This window comes from Triturus cristatus, chromosome 4_1 (genome assembly GCF_964204655.1).
Source record: "Triturus cristatus chromosome 4_1, aTriCri1.1, whole genome shotgun sequence".
Classification (NCBI taxonomy): Eukaryota; Metazoa; Chordata; class Amphibia; order Caudata; family Salamandridae; genus Triturus; species Triturus cristatus.
In genome coordinates, this window is record NC_140585.1 from 408790973 (window position 1) to 408809958 (window position 18986).

General features: G+C 40.4%; 1 protein-coding gene across 3 annotated transcripts in view; it reads right to left on the bottom strand.

Moving 5' to 3' along the window:
- The window catches only part of PTPRB (protein tyrosine phosphatase receptor type B), a 461363-nt gene that overhangs the window by 35404 nt on the left and 406973 nt on the right, over nt 1-18986 (bottom strand). For all 3 annotated transcript variants that reach the window (XR_014981270.1, XM_085652523.1, XM_085652524.1), the window contains 2 exons: nt 10931-11053; nt 3663-3826 (listed from right to left, as the gene is read on the bottom strand). Coding sequence is in view for 2 of the 3 variants with exons in the window: in XM_085652523.1 (XP_085508649.1) it covers nt 3663-3826; nt 10931-11053 (287 nt within the window). In the remaining variant the exon portion in view is untranslated. The remainder of the gene's footprint in view (nt 1-3662; nt 3827-10930; nt 11054-18986) is intronic.

Sequence of the window (18986 nt, forward strand, 5' to 3'; positions counted from 1 at the left end):
GCAGGGACCTACTAGAGTGCTTCTCTATCAGAATGCACTTTGCGGTTCCCCCCGGGGCACAAGCAGGCATCCACTTCAGCATGCCTAAGCAAGCGTGTGATGAGTCGATGCTTGTATGTGTGTGCACACGCAAGGCTGCAGGAGTGGACGGATGGCGAATTTCACCATCGCCAGGCAACCCAGGATGTTTTGATTTTTCTGCTGCCCGGGGGTCAGACACCAGAGCCGGGAGCCCTGACGTCAGCCAGGAATGAGGGAGATAGGCGGGGAGGGGGCAGAAAGTAGGGAACCGGGTTCAAGTCTTGCATCGGCTCACCATCTTGAAATCCAGGGCAAATTATTTAATATTCTAATGCCTAAAAATACACAAAAATTAATTTGTTCTTGTGTGATGCAAGCAAGTAGTGCTGATATAAATGTTGCATACCTCCAGGTCGAGTTTGCGCTACATAGCCTAGCCCTTCCTTTATTTCTTTTACCAATGAAATTTATTTTCCCAGAACGAGGCTTGGAACGCACTTCTCCTTCCGTGTGACGTGTCTGCCAGCTAGCTACAAGAGCATGCACTGCCCGTCTATCGCTTTCTGCTTCTGTCATTGTATCCAGATATATGATACAACAAGTGACATTACATCTCCAACAAAACCAGGTATGACGCTTGAAGGATATTGGAATAAATAGCTTTTCAGCAACTTGGACGTAGAGTGTGCTTAGAGAAAGGCAAATTGAACCCTCTTTAATTAGGGCTGAAAAACAATCCTGGGTTTTCCGGAAATTTTGAATCAAGTGTTTTTGGTGTCCACAAAGAGTGTGCTACTTCCTGTTTTGGTGTAAGCCGCTCCTCGAGAATTTTTACTTTCAAATTAGTTGACTTTCATTATACTGGCCTGCGCACAAGAAAGTAATGCGCATCACTGCTATGTGTGCATCTTTTAGTGATGGCTGCCTTTCATTGAGAAAAACCTCATAAAAAGAGATGCTGCCTTTTGATTATTGCATTGTTCTAATCATTTGTTGTAAGTTATTGTAGCTGAAAATTGGGTGTTCGCTCTGCGACTGCCTTCTTCCTGAATTTGCGGCGAGATTATTTTATGTCGCTGTTTGGTATGAATTGATTGTCCTGGGGAAGATGAGCTTGTGGTGAGAGGTTTGCTCGCTAGGTTGAATGTGGCTGTAGACAGGGTATTTATTATTCTTATTGTTTTAATCTTTGCTAGATGTCATTTACATTTCGAGTTTTTGTGACATTAACTGTTCCATATTACCTCTAGAGGGACAGTGTTAGTGTTAGACAGCTGTGGCAATAAAAGAATGTTTCTCACTCATACGTTTATCTTTCAATTAACTTATTAATAAGAGAAATTGCGGTGCTTGCCTTGGTTTAAAAAGCACTAGAGATTTTCATCTGCGAACTCCCTTTTATTGTTTAGGTAAACGAGGTGCCACTCTGGGGTAAGTTTTGGCATTCTGCTATTTTAGGATGCGTTTTAGCAGTGGTCTTTTGAATTTCTTCTTGCATTTTTACCTCTGCTAAATGTTAAGGCTAATCAATTCCAGGCCAGGGTAGACAAATTGCAGTCTTCTACCAAAGCACCTCGAAGGCAAGCAGAAGTAAATTACCTATGCAAAGAGTGTACCATGTGGCAGACCTAGTTTATAAAGGAAGAAACGTGTATGGAGGGAATTCACACTCAGTGAAGCTACTGGTTTATCTGTGACGAACGTATAAAAGCTAATAGCGAATGAGGTGAATGAAGTGAGGCATAAAGACAAGCAAGGAAAAGTCCTTAAGCATCACTTGGCTTGTGTCCATATGCAGGAGGAAGTATTTCTCCAGTTGTGGGGCAACAGTGCAGCAAGTTGCCATTGTTTCTTAAAATGCTTTGTGCTACTCGTACATTGTTGAAGTATACTGCAAATTGCTACAAAGCGTGTGAGGAGGTACACAGGTAATCATGATTCAGATGACTCACAAAAATATGTCTCTCCAATAGCCTGGGAAGTTCTATAATGAGTAATGGCATGCCAAATGGTATTTCCTGTAGGCGATTTCCATGATTTGTTGGAAGGTGAGCCTGCTTAAAATGCTGCTCCTTTTTTTTTTTCTTCTTTCCTCGTTCTATTGGCCTGCACAAAACCTCTGCAATCTGACGGAGGAGGGCTTTGCGGGGGGGGGGGGGGCAATAAAGCACTGCAAAACTCTGTATCACCACTATGATAGCAAGGCTTCAATCTAAAGTAGACACCAGAAAACATTTTAAATAAATCTTAAATTCAAGTTCTGGGCTCTGGTTTCCTCTAGGGGTGGATGTTATCTGTTGGGCGATCTCATTTTTTAGGTCGAGCATTGGAGACCTCTTGTATATACTTTAGTATATACTTATTGTATACTTATATGTGTATGTACTTTGGGGGCTCTGGAGATCAACCCTAGGACTTGTCTGCTTCCGCTTAGGGACTTCTTTTCTGTTCAACTGCCTCTATTTAACTGTCTTGATAAAAAACGACCAACAGAGGTCAGCAAAATACCAGAATTGCTTTCTGTTGAGGTACTTTTTATTTTTTTATTTTTCTGGCAACTGCCTCTATTTAACTGTCTTGATAGAAAACAACCAGCAGAGGTCAGTAAAATACCAGAATCACTTTAGCATTCTCTCCATTCCAGTCCATAGAAATTGTCTTTCATGAGCACCTGTAGACAATAATATTTTTTTTCATATTTTGTATTTTCAGTGATATGACCACCAAAGGCCCTGATTTTATATTAAAAACAGAGCTTTGGACTATACCATTTCCCTCTAAAAGGCATATTTCTCTCCATGTGTTCCCATACCTAGCATATCACACAGTTTGGTGCTTACTTTCCCTCCATGTTAAAGAACAGTAGATGATTCAGCACCCAGGCTAATGTGCTGCATAGCTAAATACATATAAGGTCCCAACGGCGAGACCGATTGCATTGAAAATGCTTGTTTTTACAAATTAACCACTGCCCCCAGCAACCTCAAGTGCTGGCAGAATCACATCAGCCACACAAAGGGCAATCACGCCCTCCTCAATATACTATTAAACATTCTCTATTCTAACGTTCTTCATCTGTTCAGAATTATTTATTTCTCAACTTTTTTCCAGTAGCTCTGACATTTGTGTTTATTGACATGAATTAATGCACTGGTAGCATGCACTTCTTTTTTCACTAGATTTCAAAATGTCCGTTTCGTTTGTATTCATGTTGCATTTTGTCTGACCTTGTATTGAGTTGTGATTTGCTTAGAGATCCTCAATCTGTAGACACTAATTTTGAGTGTCATGTGAATGAAACTCTTCTTTTTTGTGTGTCAATGCAATGTGCCCGAGACTGTCCTTTAATGAGGTCGCAACATGACAGTAAATCTTTTGGCAGTGAGTACCCTTTCCTGTGATTATTTTTGTCCAATCGCTTTTTAAGATGTATGTTTCTAAAAGCTATTCATAGAGATGAAAGAAATCTATGGGTCTGCTCATATTTACAGAATTATTTTCCTCACCAAGACGCACGCGCCTTCAGTGTTAAATATTACCAGGCGCGCATCTTTTTGACTCTTGCGTGTGACATTTAGGCAGCCAGCGGGGCGGCTTCCCATGCCTCCCCAGGGCGCTTGACATTTCCTTGGAGTCATTACCTGCAGTGCACCACCGCCGGCCCAGTGCCTGGGGTCCTGTTGATGTAATCCCTGACAGTTCGTACAAACTGGATGAGCGACTGGGTTGTTTCTGGTACTCCGTGGTCCGGCCACACAGTGTAGTGAAAATGGCGGACTAGCCTGCTGGAGTCGAGCTGATCTTCCTGCCAAATGAGAGAAGTTCCACTAGTTAGGAATCTAAACAGCTCTATCAACAAAGCGTGATAAAAAACGCATATGAAACGCTTTGTCCTAGGCATAAAACGTGGCCAACCAAAAAATAATTATGAGCATATCGTCTGTGTAATTCAGTTCAAAACACACATCATATCTTAAAAAGGTGCAACTCATAACTATAGCACTCATGAACCTTTCTCTCATACATTTACATCTGGATAAACCACATATGCAGATGTGTAGAGTGTAATATGCTATTATCATTGTTGAGGTGTGAGAGGCATTATAGCATACTTGAGTGTCATAGCCTGTCTCCACACTTAAATTACACTGTGCAAATCTGCGCACTCAAACAAACACTACAACTGCCAAAACTGTATGACCGAAACACATCTTGTTCATGTACAAAATTGCACACAATATTCTTGACAATTTTGGTAAACTGTGATTGTAGGTGTCTATAGTGTTGGCGCACTCTTCCAGCTGTCGTGCTACACTTCTGCAGGGTCAATGGGAGCCTAAGGAGGATCGATGTACACACACACATATATACACACACACACACACATACATACATATATATTGTGTATTGCACACCATAGTGAATTTCAGTGTTGTGAACCATAACCATCAAATTTTCCAGTGAACTTCATGATTTATTTTATGGTGTACGGTTTCACCAGATTAACTCATTCTGCACAGTGAAAGGGCTTCGACCAGGCTTTGCATCGAACTCCCTGACAATGTGAAGCGAAAGTTCATTGCAGGGCTTGCCTAGTCTTGCACTGGGCTAATTTTGCTAGCTGCCTGCCAAATCTCATGCCAATACATCAAAGGAAATTAAAGTTATTAATTAATGAAATGCATATTGCCAACAATGGGTAAGTCCAAAACTTAACATAGCCAACAGAAGCTGAACCTGTTAAGCAGCTGCCAAAATTTGTGCGAATTCATTAAATGGTACAAAATGTATTAGCACTTAAACACTTTGATCCTGTCTTTCAACTATGTCTCCGAATGTACCTAGATGAAACTGAGACAACAAAGAGTGAACTTAACACGCTAAGTTACTCCAAAGTTTTTTGTAGCTCCATTAAAAAAGTGCCAAAGATATTAGAAGATGAAAACAGTTATTCCTCCCTTTAAATTACCCACCCTCATTGGATCTTCATGAATCGTAAAATACCTACAATGGGTGTAACCTGATAACTGTCTGCCACATTTGACACGGATCCATGAAACAGAGAGAAAATTATAAGCAAACGAAAATGTTATTGCCCCACCCATTGCTTCCTCCCCTTGGTGGATTGTCACAAAACTTGACATACCAACAGAAAACCAATCTTTCAAAGCTTTAGCCACATTGTATGCATATTGTATGCAGTCAAATTAGCAAATAAACATTTTTGCCCCATCAACGGATCTGCACAAAGTCTCTGGAAATGTTGTTGAGTCCATCAAACAGTGCCAAAGTTATCAATGATTCAAAAATATTTTGATCACTCTCCCTCTTAAAGATTGTCCACCCTTTGGATATGCATGAAACCTGTAATACTTGCACTGAGTGAATCTTGTTAACTGACTGCCACGTTTGATGGACATTCTTCAAACAGCATACACATTATAAGCAAATTTAAAGTTTATGGTGCCTCCTTCATGGATTGGCAAAAAATGTGAAATATCAATAGAAAATAAATCCTTTCTAGCTTCTGACACATTTTGTGCAGACTTGTTACAAGGTACCAAAGTTAATAGCAAATTAATACTTTTTTGCCCCTCCCCCTTTTTAACGTAGATGCTTTCCGAGTAAAGGTATACTTTCATACCAATGTCAATTTGGGTGTAAAGTTATTGAGTAGTTTTGGCTGTAGCTGCAAGAAAAATGTATTTTTTTGACCCACCATTTATTGTTTTTCTCTTGCATAGATCTGCATGAAAATAGGTATGCTGACCCCAACTGAATACAGTAAAGGAGTGCAAAATCTGGTGCAAATCATCAGTGAGAGCTAAAGGTGTAGTTATCTTAAAAAAATGACTTTTCAATGGAAAGTGTGGCTAGATATACTACATAGATAAGTCTTTCTTATTGAATTTTTGCCAGTGGCTTCAAAGTTTGTATTCCACATTCAAGATTACGCAACTGTGAATTATTAAAAGTGCTTAATTTATTTCCAAGATATTTAGTTCCCGAAACAAATTAAAAAGCAAAATGGCTGATTAACCCAGCATTTCCCCTTTCTTTCAATGCTGGTACAAAAAAAAAAAAAGATTTTCGCAATTCTCAGAGCATTAATCAGCCAAACTAACAAGCTCCTCCTTGCAGGCCCAGGCTTGATACAAGCACCTACCAATGAGTCCTCCCTAACATGTCAAAATAAACATTGTAAACATAAAAAGTTACTGTCCTACAGAGCACTTTATTTTCTTTTTTTATATACGCCCTGTTAAGCTTACTTTATAGTGTCACTATACCATGAAAGAAAAGCACATTTTAGAATGTTCATTATTTCCTTACAATGTGATTTGCATTTAAGATTTGACTGTTAATATTATATATTGTTTTATCAAATATTAATACAGTATCCCAACAAAAACACATTTCTCAAAACTTTGATAGATATACCTGCAATTCCAGGCAAACAATAAATACTAAATGAATGCCGTTCAAATGCTCCAAATCTTAATATGGGTCTATATTGCCATCAAGGGATTCAGGTGACATTTATAAACCACTCACCTTCAGCCTCATGGTTTATAAATGTCATATGACATAGACCCATATTCATATTATGAAATCTATCTATCTATCTATCTATCTATCTATCTATCTATCTATCTATCTATCTATCTATCGATCGACAAGTATTGATATAGATCTACTTATCTATCTATCCAGATAGGTATAGACTGAAATCAACATAAAGGTATAAAACGTTTGGATGCTTTTATTGAACAAAATATAGTTGTGGAAAACCTGTAATTCACAAGGAACTGCAATATATGGAAATATTTCATGGTTCCTGTGAAATATGATTTCCTTATCATAATGACAGCACCCATACAATTCTGCAGAGCTTTACCATTGTCTGAGTTAGAAGGATTATGCAGCATGGAGGAGAAAAGTATGTGGCAAAGGTATTTACATTTTTCAATAAAAATGGGAATTATGCCTCATATTGTCTGGCAGTATTATTTTCATCCATTTGAGCTAAAGATAATTTTTTCTGAAATCTGCAAACTGAGTGGTAAATTGGTAAATCCCTAATTAGGTGGTAAACGCTGCAGCCAAAGAATCAGATACATCCATTGGCCCTTACCATTGTCCATTGTTTCATCAACAGTTTATTCAAGGAAGGTAAACAAAACCTAAGCATTCTAATGCCCACCAGTGCTTGTTGTTAGCTGGACCTTGAAGTAAATAGCTTTTTTAAGCGAGCTATCCCAAAATAAACACATAACAAGGTAACAAGCATAATAAGGGCCTCATTTGCCATCGAGGGGATTGATGACATTTACAAACCAGTTGGCCTTTACCCTTGTGGTTTATAATGTCATCAGAATGGCAATATTGGACCATATAACACAGTTATTCATTTTGTAGACTCTACTATATCCCTACCAAGTTATTTTAAGGAATGAATGGCAGGCAAAATCAAACACCAGAAATATGAAAATGTATAAGTGGCGAGGTTCCCCTTTTTAAAAATATACATTTTGTAATGGGAGAAACCATCTCTCATGCAAAGCTCCTTGCTGGAGGTAATGGATACTAGTTGAGGTATGAAAACAACTTCAGCAATTCATTTAGGGCAAATTGTCAGAAGAGAGGGGTGCCCCAAAGTAGCCTGCCTAGGGCAAAAATAAGGCAAGAGATTTTTACAAGCTGTTCAAACTGGAACTCAGATTGGTAGAAACTGGCCAAAGAAAAAGACCAAAGGTTGAAATCTCTAGATGAAGCACAGTATAATTTACAAACAAGGAGCCTTTTATATTTCCCACTGCGAAATAGCCAGCGTCATAAGCACAAGAAGCAAAGCATAAACCTATTACAATGGTAAACAGCGAAAGAGGATATGTGTATAAATAGCATGCAGAGGAAGAAAAAAATAAATTGCAACATTCTTCTTATGGTGCTACAATTTTAATTGCTGATGCAATTCTTTAGGAGTAACCAAAAAAAAGGGGGTGATGATGCAAACTCCACTCTTCAAAGGAAGATGTGCCCTCCCTGGCAGATTATAACATCAATATATTGTTTGTCAGTGCAGGAATAGATGGAGTATCATTAATGTCATCCTTGTAGCTGAACATGGCTCTTTCACTCCGCCCTGTGTCTAGGTCTCTTTCACTATATCTATCCCTTCGTTTGTCCATCCCCCATGATCTCTCTTTTCTTGTCTCGCTACTGCGCTTGTGTTCTTTTCATGTACCAATTGATCCTTTTCCCTTGTTTCTTGCTTTTAGTCTTTCTCTTGCGTTCTTCCTTTAGCAACCTTGTTTTCTGAATTCATATTTCTCTGTCCATTCTCTTCATGTGCTTGACATTTACAACGTGTTGATCTTCACTTCTTTTTTGTCTCCTTTCCTGTCTTTCTTCACCTGCCTTACACTTTCTGCTTCATTGATACACTTTCCCCTCCTTACCTGTCGCTTCTCTCTACCCTTTATAATTATTTTATTATATTCAAAGCGCTTTCTGAAATTGCCATGTATAAGAAAAGCATAAAAGGTAAAGCAAATGTTCCTTTAACAACTTATTGGACCTGGTTAGAAAGCTGATTGTATAAAGAAGGAAAGTTCATTCCAGACTTTGGGAGCTGGCAGTGCAGAAGAATAAAAAAGAAGATGAAGCACAAGGAGGAGAGGCAGGCGAAGAGACACTGTGAGGCATACGCAAGGAGCGAGCGTAAGGAGAGATGAGGGAGCAGAGTTAGGAAGAAGCTAGACGGTGAATATATTTATAGATGGGAAACAAAAAGCAGAATTAACATTGTGAATCAACAGGTAACCATCCAAGACAAGTAAGAGAATGAGGAAGATGAAGAACGAGAGGATACATATTCAGGTAATTTAAATCCACAGTAGAGAACTAATTAGATATCTGGGAAGATCCACATAGAACGACGACCAATGTTTTAATAGTTATTTTAGAGTGGGGATGAAGAATAATGCTTTCATTTTATGGATAGCAAAATTATGAAAATGGCATTACTAAGTGATTAAAGGAACCAGAAGAGTAAAATCTAGAATGGATGAAGGATCAGGGGAACCTGAAGTAGTGTAAAAGAAAATAATTTTTAGGTTTTTAGGATTAAGCTTAAAAAAACGAAATGTCAACCAGTATTCAAACACAGAGATACAGGCAGAGATTGATGGAGAGAAGATTAACAAGAAAAGAAGATTTCTGAATCATCAACGTAAAAGTGAGCTTCAAAATCAAAAGTTGAATGATCGAGAAGGGGGAATTGTGTATGTTGAGAAAAGGAGGAGACTCAACACCAAATCTTGGGGGGCCTCATACTGAGCAGCAACAGAAGCAGAAAGAGAGACTTTTCATTAGACTGAGAAAATACAATTAATGAGATAAGAATGAAACTAATTAAAACATTGCCTGTAATACCCAAAGAAGAATTAGAAGACAGAACCTGTCAAAAGCAACAGGTAGGTCAATTATTATTAAGACAAAAAAATGTTTAATGAGACTAGAGTCAAGAAGAAAGTTAGAAACATACAGAAGAGCTACTTCAGCTGAATAACCAGAGCAGAAGGCAGAATGTGCAGCAGAAAACACACCATTTGAGTGGAGAAAATAAATTACTTGTTTGTAGACAATGTGCTGAAGGGTTCTGGAGTGATAAGCAGTAAACAGCAGGACGGAAGTCAGAGACTTCAAAGATGGCTTCTTCAGTAGGGGAATGGGTAGTTTAAAGGAGGAGGGAAAGATACAAAGAGACAAAGAACAGTTAAAGAAAATAGAAAAAGAAGACAAGGAAAAAACTGTTTCACAAGTGCTGGAGGAAGACAGTCAGATAGTGAAGCAGTAGTTGCAGGCTTCTGTAGTATGGTCAAGACTTCACACTCCGATATTGGGTGATAGGATGAGCGCATTGAAGATGAAAAGAGAAAGGCAAGAGACTGGAAAAGCGCATAGAACAAGAAGCAGAGAAAAAAAGAGTCAAAGCAAGGAGATGATGGGGTAGAGAAAGATACAAACATATTAGAGATTTTCAAAGTGTAGTAAAGAGCAAGGTCTTCCACAGAACAAAAAAGTATTGGGAGGGATTGGGGGGGACGGTGCAAGTAGAGGTTTAAACGTGAGAAACAGTGAGAATGGTAAACTTAGTCCGTAATTAGCCGGTAATAGAAAGCCTCTTTGGCATGTTTACGCCTAGAACCTAATCTGAGGGGGTTCGCAGGTGAGTTTATAGGCTTTCAGTTGAGTCACAGAGCCCTATGAGGAGGACAGAAAATCAGACAGGAATCTAGAAGATTGACCTGGAGTTAGATACCCAGAGTGGTCCAAAGATATGTATCCTTTTAACATGTTCTTCTTTGACAATTTATATTTCTGTCTTTTCTACTTTGTCCATCTACTTCTGATCATCTCCAGCTCTTTAATCCCTTTTTCTCTCTTTTGATCACACCACTATAGCTTTCTCTCATTCTTACTTTACTATTTTCCTTCCCCTTATCTCTCTCACATTTGTTCTTTTCTCTCTCCACTTTCATCTCTGTCTTCCTTTTTGTTATTTCTCTTCTCAGCGTCATTGCACTTTTTGCTCTTGATGTCTCTTCCTGCGTGTTGTCGCTCATCTGCAGATTCATGTTTTGCACAATGCCATGGAACAATTATTTAAGTTAAAAACTGGTGCAGTGCAAAATGAGAGGTGATTTTCTGTATTTTGCTGACCATCATAAGAGTACTTTTCCTATGGTCTGATATCGGACGACAAGCACTGGCTACTGGTCTTCTAGAGCCAGAGGCGAGTGGAGCTTAGCAGGGCAATCAATAATTGATGAATGGCACCATTCTAACTGATTTATTCTTGGCAAATAATGCAAAAGGCTCAATACAAAAAGAAAAAGCTTACACTGCAGATTTTGAACTCTCTTATGGTCCACTCTGGGAGCACAGACTCAGACATCATTTGAACAATAAGGTCTCCGTAATAGAGCGAATCCTGGTCGAAAGGCCAGTAATGGTCGCATTTCACCTGGAGGGAAAGGAGACAAACATTGCATAAATATACTTATGTTGCAACATAGATCAGTGCCCATAAGACTAACTGCATGAAAAACTAACGCAGGTTTAGTTCTTTATTGTCATGGAAATTCACAATATGCTGGTCACAAGATCACAAAAGTTATGCTAGTTCCGTTTTGGGGACAAATAGGAGTTTGAGCCCAAAACAAAATTACACATTTGGGCCAAATTATTCAACATGGTTAATTGCCCAGCAACTGAGAGTAGGTAAAAACCTGCCGCAAATCGTGGGTGCAGATTACACATAATTCCAGTTTACGCCTCTGGACTCGGGGAAAAAGTAAAATAAACAAATTGCATGCCAGTTTGGGTTAAAGTTGGACTTGGTTATCATCAACAAGAAGGCGTGCAATTTGCTCCTAGGTTTCGCATAGTGCAAACTGATTCTTTTGTCATAGAGACCCAATATAGCCACAGAACAGGTTGATGACAATTCATTTTGACTGCGCTGACGTTTGATGTTGTTTACCCCATCTGGTAAATCCAGATACTGTGGAGTGCAGTATTTACCAGATGTTCAGAATGGAGACTCATCTGTGGAATTGTAGTTTTGTGCCAGAGCTACGGCAACTATTCTCTCTTTTTGAGAACTTTTTCGCTGTCACCAGAGTTTTTTTTTTTTCAGATGTCATGTGAGGGGACTTATTTCACATGTGCAGTAAATTCCACATGGGATTTGCAAGGTACTCGGAACAAGGCCCTAAGTAACTTCTGCATTCAAGTCATGAGACAACAGTAGCTAAAAAGTTATCTGTAACTAACTGAGGAACCCCACCTTCAAATGTTACATTACTGGGAAAATGAGAAAAGAGTGTACACTCTGCATGCACTATCTCACTGATTGGAAAGGCTCAGGATAGCACCAAGTTAGCTCCTAGTCATTGCATAAAACCTGAATAATAATAAGAAATAAGCGTTGGTAGTGTCAAGAGGGCTGGCTTATGAATGAAAGTGTCCTTTTAGTCACTGATGGGTTTAGCCACTCAAAAAGTCATCATGCATGCATTCTGTCTCTCATCCTTCCACCCATGCATTCATTCATTCATCCACCCACAGACTCATTCTTGCATTCATCCATTTATATGATCACAATAAAAAACACAACAAACTCAACACATGCAAGATAATTAAAAAAATAAAAGTGGAAAAAAGAAAACATGCTGCCACCTAAATATGACACAGTACATATAAATGAATGGTCGCGGTAGCAATTGCTTCTATACAGATAATAAATGGTAGCATAAACCAATGTCCTTGTTATGGCATACATCCAATTTATTCACTATAGAACAGAAGCATGTAATGCAATTATATTCAAAGCATTAGCAGAGGAAGGCAACGCAGTTGCTCATTCATATCACAGTGCAATATATTACAGTGCGCTTGGTGTGAGTAGGAAAAAAGGGGAAGGAAAGGGAGTTGGGTGGTGACGTATGAGTGAAGGACACGGAAAAGGTGTGAGTGACATATATACATCAGTTATACATGGTCTGAACTTTTCCGGTCCGTAATAGTTCAAATGTTCCTGGAGGTACACATCACTCTAATGGACAAACACTAATTCATACAATTGTCGCCAGAGTTTGTGTTTTATATGCATTGTCGACGTTTCGACTCCTAAAGTGCAGGATTATTTGCTACAGCGACCATTCATTTATATGTACGGTATTATTGACCCAAGGCCGGTTAGTATTGTTGGGTTACCCCATAATACTTAAATACCTAAATATGACAGACATATGCTTGCAATAACAAATAAAATTAAACATAGCTGCTGTTTACTATCTTGTTATAGTATTGTACATAGTATATCATTGTTTTAAAGTTCCAGCATGGCATGGACAATACCATTCCATGATGGTCGCCTGTTTTAGAGTCAGTGGCCTCAAGGGATGTGGTGCACAGTAAATAAAATGAGCTGTAAGCAAGTGGCTTGTTTGCACTGTCTGGAAAATTGTAGTATGGTTTAAAAAAAAGAGGAGAAGAAAATAAATCATAGACAACCAATAAAAGGAGAAATAGGACAATAAAGGGCTGGCACCAGCCCTGATACTGAAGCACAGTCATTTTTAGGCAGATGTACACATGTGATCAGACAAATGGCATCATTCAAATGGGTAGTGAGCCAATGGCTGAAGTGGACTGACCCATCACCCCATTCTGCATGCTGTCAACCATACAAACCAACGACAGATGGCTGAACAAAAGCCCCCTCTATGTGAGTATGTATGGAAGTATATAAATGTGTATACTTTGTCCCTTTCTATCTCGGCATGGATGGCACTGGCTAATCCTACGCTTAAAGAATTTGATAGAAAAGCAGACATTTGAGGTGAGCAGATTTAGAGTGCTGCTGGTGTTGAGGGTGCTCTATACAGGAGCTGCTTTCCACCTAAACTTGAGAACTACCCAGAATTCCCTGCTTCTTTTTTGCATATATATATATATATATCAACAAGGGGACAGACTTAACCGCGAGCCGGCCTGGCGGTTTGTCACGCTGAAAAGCTCCAGAGGTCCAACTTCCAGAGTTGACCAGGAGCTCTTTGGACAGCAAATTGGCAAAACCTGACCGAACCTGGACTGGTGAAGAGCATCAAGGGACCCCAGCAGAAAAAGCTCCAGAAAAGTTTCTAAGGCAGAAGGTAAAATCTGAACCAAGCCCTACCACGAGGGTTATAAGAGCAGGGCTCCATCACGATCGGCTGGAAACTTTGACTTTGTTCCAGTCAACAGCGACCGGATGTTCCAAGGTGGTGCTGTGTGTTTCTGAGTGCTATATAGTGCTAAATCTTTAAAAATGCATATCTCGGGTTCCCTACATTGGATTTTAGTTGCTGTGGTGTGATTTTAAAGATTAAAATCTGTCCTATTTTTATAAATTGGTGGGATTTTTATTGTGTGATGTGTCGTAATTATTTATTGAATTGGTGATTTTAAATGCTTTACATACCTGTCTCTTACGTCACAAGCCAAGCTACCAAGGGGTGGGCATGGGAATACTTTACTGAGACCTATTCTGAGCCCTAGACTGTGATAGTGGCCTTATTACCAGTGGTAGACATATATTTACCACTACTAATAACCCACTTTCCAACAGCCAAAAGTAAAAAAATTTGGATTTGCAAATTCCTATTGGCAATTCTTACTGAATCGTAGTTAGGAAATCGTAATTCCTAATGTAAAGAAAACATACAAGGATTCAATAGTGATTCCTATTGGGTCGCAAATCGACCTAAAACATGAATATCAATGAGGTAGGTCGCAAGTTGCGACTCCTTAGGAATAATAGCCATCACATGGATGGTGGCTTCCTAGGGTCATCAGACCACCATGTCTGTCATTGCTTTTTAATAAAGCAAACATTTTTTCCAAAATGCAACACGTTTTCCGTAAGGAAACTAGGATGCTTTTAAAAAGAAAAAAGGAAACTTAGAAGTTTCATTTTTTAAGAATAGGCAGTGCTCCGTGGCCCACTGCTTGCTCTCAAAAAAACTTTTTTTTACATTCTCAAAGGGGACGGGGTCCCATGGGAACCTCTTCTTATTTGCGAATGGTTACCACTACCTTCTAGTAGTCAGTAAAAAATGTATGTTTTTGCGACTGTAATTCAGTCATGAAAAATCCATACATAGCGCAGCATTTCGGTATTTGGAAGGGAACCCCCTATACAGACTCCTTCCAAATACCAAATCGCTAAACCGATGCACAGAACTATGCGACTCAGTCTGAATCATGTGCACATTTAGTGTGGCAATTCTCCACCAGCACTTTGCAATATAGCAAGGTGCTGTAATTAGCAGGTGCAAAATTACTGCCTCATTTCAAATTTCAGAACGTGAAATGGGGAATAACGTGCTGACTGCAAGCATGACTTTTTTTTACTTTGGCGTACTCATTTACAAGGAAACACAGACCACCTCGCCGTTTCTGCAGCTGTGCTGAAAGGTAAGTGCTAATTCCCTTACTGCGAACGTGATGCTTGTATTAACATCATTGGCAGCCTTTTCAAGTGCGTGTATTAAACTGGAGAAGCTGAGTGAAAGTGTGCCCCTATATTTTCATATCTTCGTGGATGGTCCAGAGTTTGCAGGGCATTTTTTTCAGAAATCAGCTTTCCAGAAGTAGCTTTGTCTAGTATCTTTCCTTGAGTCTGTTTAATAGGTTTATTGTATTTATGATGTTAATATGTGCTTGCAGTGTGCAGGACTCTTGGAACGCAGAGAGGCTCCCTTGGGTAAGCAAAGCCATAAGGGATATTAGAAGTCCTTATATGTGATGAGTGGCTTAAATACTGTAGTGCAGTTCCACGTGTTTAATGCAAAACAGCACAGCAACAAAATTTGCTGCACTGTGCTTTGCAAGGGACAAAACACAGTGAAGACTGGGCTGATGCTGCGGCCATCCCCTGCATGCTTGCTCTATATGGGCTGCCTTATGTGATGCACAACCTCACACTGTGGTGCAGAGGAGAGTAAACGCTGTCCAGCCTAAGGTTTGCACTGGAAGTATACCCTATTTAGACACGCTCAGGAGGATCCCAAACATCATATATGCGCTGGGCACTGCAGCACACATGCACTTTCTCTCTTTTTTGAGGAATTGACACATTTCCACTTGTTTACGCCTGCTTTAAGTAGGCATTAGTTTTTGATGCAAAGCACGATTTTGCTATTTTAGTAGATTGGATTGATATAAAAAATATTGGTGTTTGTACTGATCTGTCCAAGTAATGTCCTCTAGATGAAAAGTGACGCCATGAGGCCTATTTTGCACTGAAAAAATGGCTGCTTTCCACCACAAATCGCCTTAAGTGCAAATACCATGCAGAGCTTTGTGTCACGTCACATCGCTTTGCACAAATCTTTGGCCTTTGTATATCATACAAGCGCACGCAAGGTGGAACTGTATGTGGGACAATATCAATTGTCTGTGCTGCAGTGCTCGCCTGTTCTGCTTAACACCAGGAGGCGGACGCAGAGCGTGAGGTGATAGACGCTAAACGAAACTGACAGCCAGACTCAGCCAATCAGCAAATCAATTGACTTTCTTTAACATCTGCCATGGTTAGTTAAGATGGATTCTCCACCTGTGCCACTTTCGCCTGCTTTCTGCCTCGTCAGCTCTTTTTTTCCAAGTTTACATGGAGAATGTTGTGCCGAGAATAACAGGGAGGACGCTGGTGTAGGTGTGATAACAGCGTGTATATTTATTGATGATAACATCCACATATAAGTTATATTTCAGGGCCCACGAGGAGCGGCGATGTCAACTCGCCGCCAACGCTCTCCTTCGAATGTCTCGTCCCCCTCCGCGTCACGGAGCCGCCCGTCCTGATAGGACGGGGCGTCACGTGACACAGACGGCAACGAGACACTCGTCTCTATGACTCAGGAACACTAGAACGTACAACAGAGAAGTAGTAAAATTGCTTTCTTTTTATTTTTAACAACATTGCGACAGTCCGCCTCAGTGCACCAGAAAAGGATCACCTTCTTCAGGGAATGTGGCAAATGTAAAAAAGCACACATTTAAAAGTTCCTAGTGCACATACAAACACTAGTAAAAAAAAAATACACGAATCAATGTTTTCTGCTTTCATAAAATAGCAAACTGAAGCAGCAGAATATTGCTACAAAAATACAGCAGTGCAAAGAAGAAGAATAAAATGTAAGGAAGTTAGAGTTTGTCATAAACTAGAGTTTTTATACTTATAGTCACCAAACAGCTCAATGTTCACAAGACAACAGGTATTGACTCCTGGCTATTATTCTAATCATTTTAACAGGTGAGTTAGCTAAACTGGTTCAACTGAAGTACTCAAAAACATCTTGTCAAGGATTTCACTGATTTGGGTAATGAAATGCCAGGACAGACAACGTGGCCTTCGGCGTTCCCTACCAGGGGTGCCCTCCCCCCCAACTCCCCCCACCCCCACAATTAGGTCCCAGGAGCATCGTCCTCCTGTTGCCAGTGAAGCAAAAGTGAAAAGTAAAATATTAATAAAATGAATTACCATTTTATTTTTCTCTGCTCCCGAGCAGTGTTTGGGGGCGGGGCATTGCTGCTGATTGGCAGCAGGGAGTGGTGCTCACTCCACCAGTTTACACTACACATGTGACTTTGGCTGGCGACGGCCAGCCTGACATGCGCAGTGTACACCTCTCCACCTGGCTGTCTGATACAGCTGGCTGGAGAGCAAGCACAGAACCCCTGTGCCTTATGCAGCGTCGCGGCAGCCGGTTCCAGACAATCCTGGCGCTGCTCTTATGCTGCTCATCTGCAGCATGAGAGCAGCGTCGGGATCTGGTGAGGGTTGGCTGAGGCTCCAGGAGGATTCGAGCTGACTGCATTCAAGACGAGGAGGCGAGGAAGCATGGAGAAGTACATTTTACTTTAATTTTTTGGGCCAACAAACAGAAACTCACATTGCCTTCAGCCTTAATTCAAGAGCTCTCAGTCACGGCCCGTTATAAAATCTGTTAACGAGCCCTGGTTGAGAGCTTTGGAATGTAAGCCCAAAGGCATGTACCTGCCACTGGATTGGGCACTCGGCTTGGCGACTCTCCACTGTTGAGGGTCACTGACAGCCACTGTTCCTTACATGAAGTGGTCTGGCAAGTGGCAAACTTATTTGCGCTTGCTTGTGATAGGGTGCCCTTCACTTGGAGCTGGTAAAGGGGTGTCAGTGGTAGCCTAAGATTAGCAAAGTTCCCCAAATGAATGTGTCGACACAGGCACTCCTTCCAGCCGCTCAACACGTTTGTAGTCTCTGCTGGTGTGTCAGTCCAGAGAGCTTCAGCTGGAGCGCCCCAAGACTGCAACTCCTTGAATAATAACTTGCTCTGCTACCAAAAACCGGTAGCCCTGTAAATAAATAGTAGGCGTCACTACTAGGCGATCTGGCTGTCCTCGATTTACAGAACTAGGTGATGAAAGACAAATTGAGACTGGAAAAACTGTGTCTTCTCACTAACTCCTGTGCCAGTGACCTCGAAATTGGTTTTCGCCGAGTTTTGAAAAACTTTTAACAGAGATTTAGGTTTTGATATTAGCATACTCCCCAAGTTAGTAGCATTGAAATGACAATAACCACCTATGTAGCATACTACATTACGCACATTTCCTCTTAATAATTAAGTAATAGTTATAATTATTAAGTAACTCAAGGACACCCCCTGTATAGACAACAGAAGAATAAAATACTTTAGGGTCCTCGGAGACACTAATCCTGAGACCAGCAGGCTGAGGACAGACCTACGCAGCAGGTGCTCTACCCACTTCGCTGCAGTTCAGACCTATATGTGGCTGAATGTAATCCAGCTACGGTAAACAAGGAATATCATTGAATACCTTGAAGAGGATTGACTCCCTCAATCCTCAGCCAATACACTTCGACAGAGGAAATATTCCTTGTTAATCTTAACCCGTTTCATACCACAGCCATTTTGCATTGTGTAGGCTATTACGGAGAAGAGTGCTTAACTTATCAATGGCATAGGTTCTTCAAGGCGGACGGTGTGTTTTGCAAGAACAACAGCCATTGGGCCCGCTTTTAAGGCGTACCAGTCTATGAAACAGGAGGAGGATTTAGCACCACTGTTGGACAAAAAGCCCAGCGGAAAGGCATTTTCCTTTTCACCAAGTCTATTTCCCACAGTAATAGTGGTGTGGGAGCCATTTATCACTGAAGTACAGGTTCATTACAGGTTCAAATTTCATGTATGACACCCATAAAATCTCGCTTCAATAGAGTCAGGAAAGTGCTGCCTAGCTAACTTTCGTGGTGGCGAACGATAGAGAGATAGCAAGCTGCTGATGCAGAGAAAACTTTGGATAAGGAAAGCTGAACAGAGGTGGGAGAACATGGAAATGTGTAATTC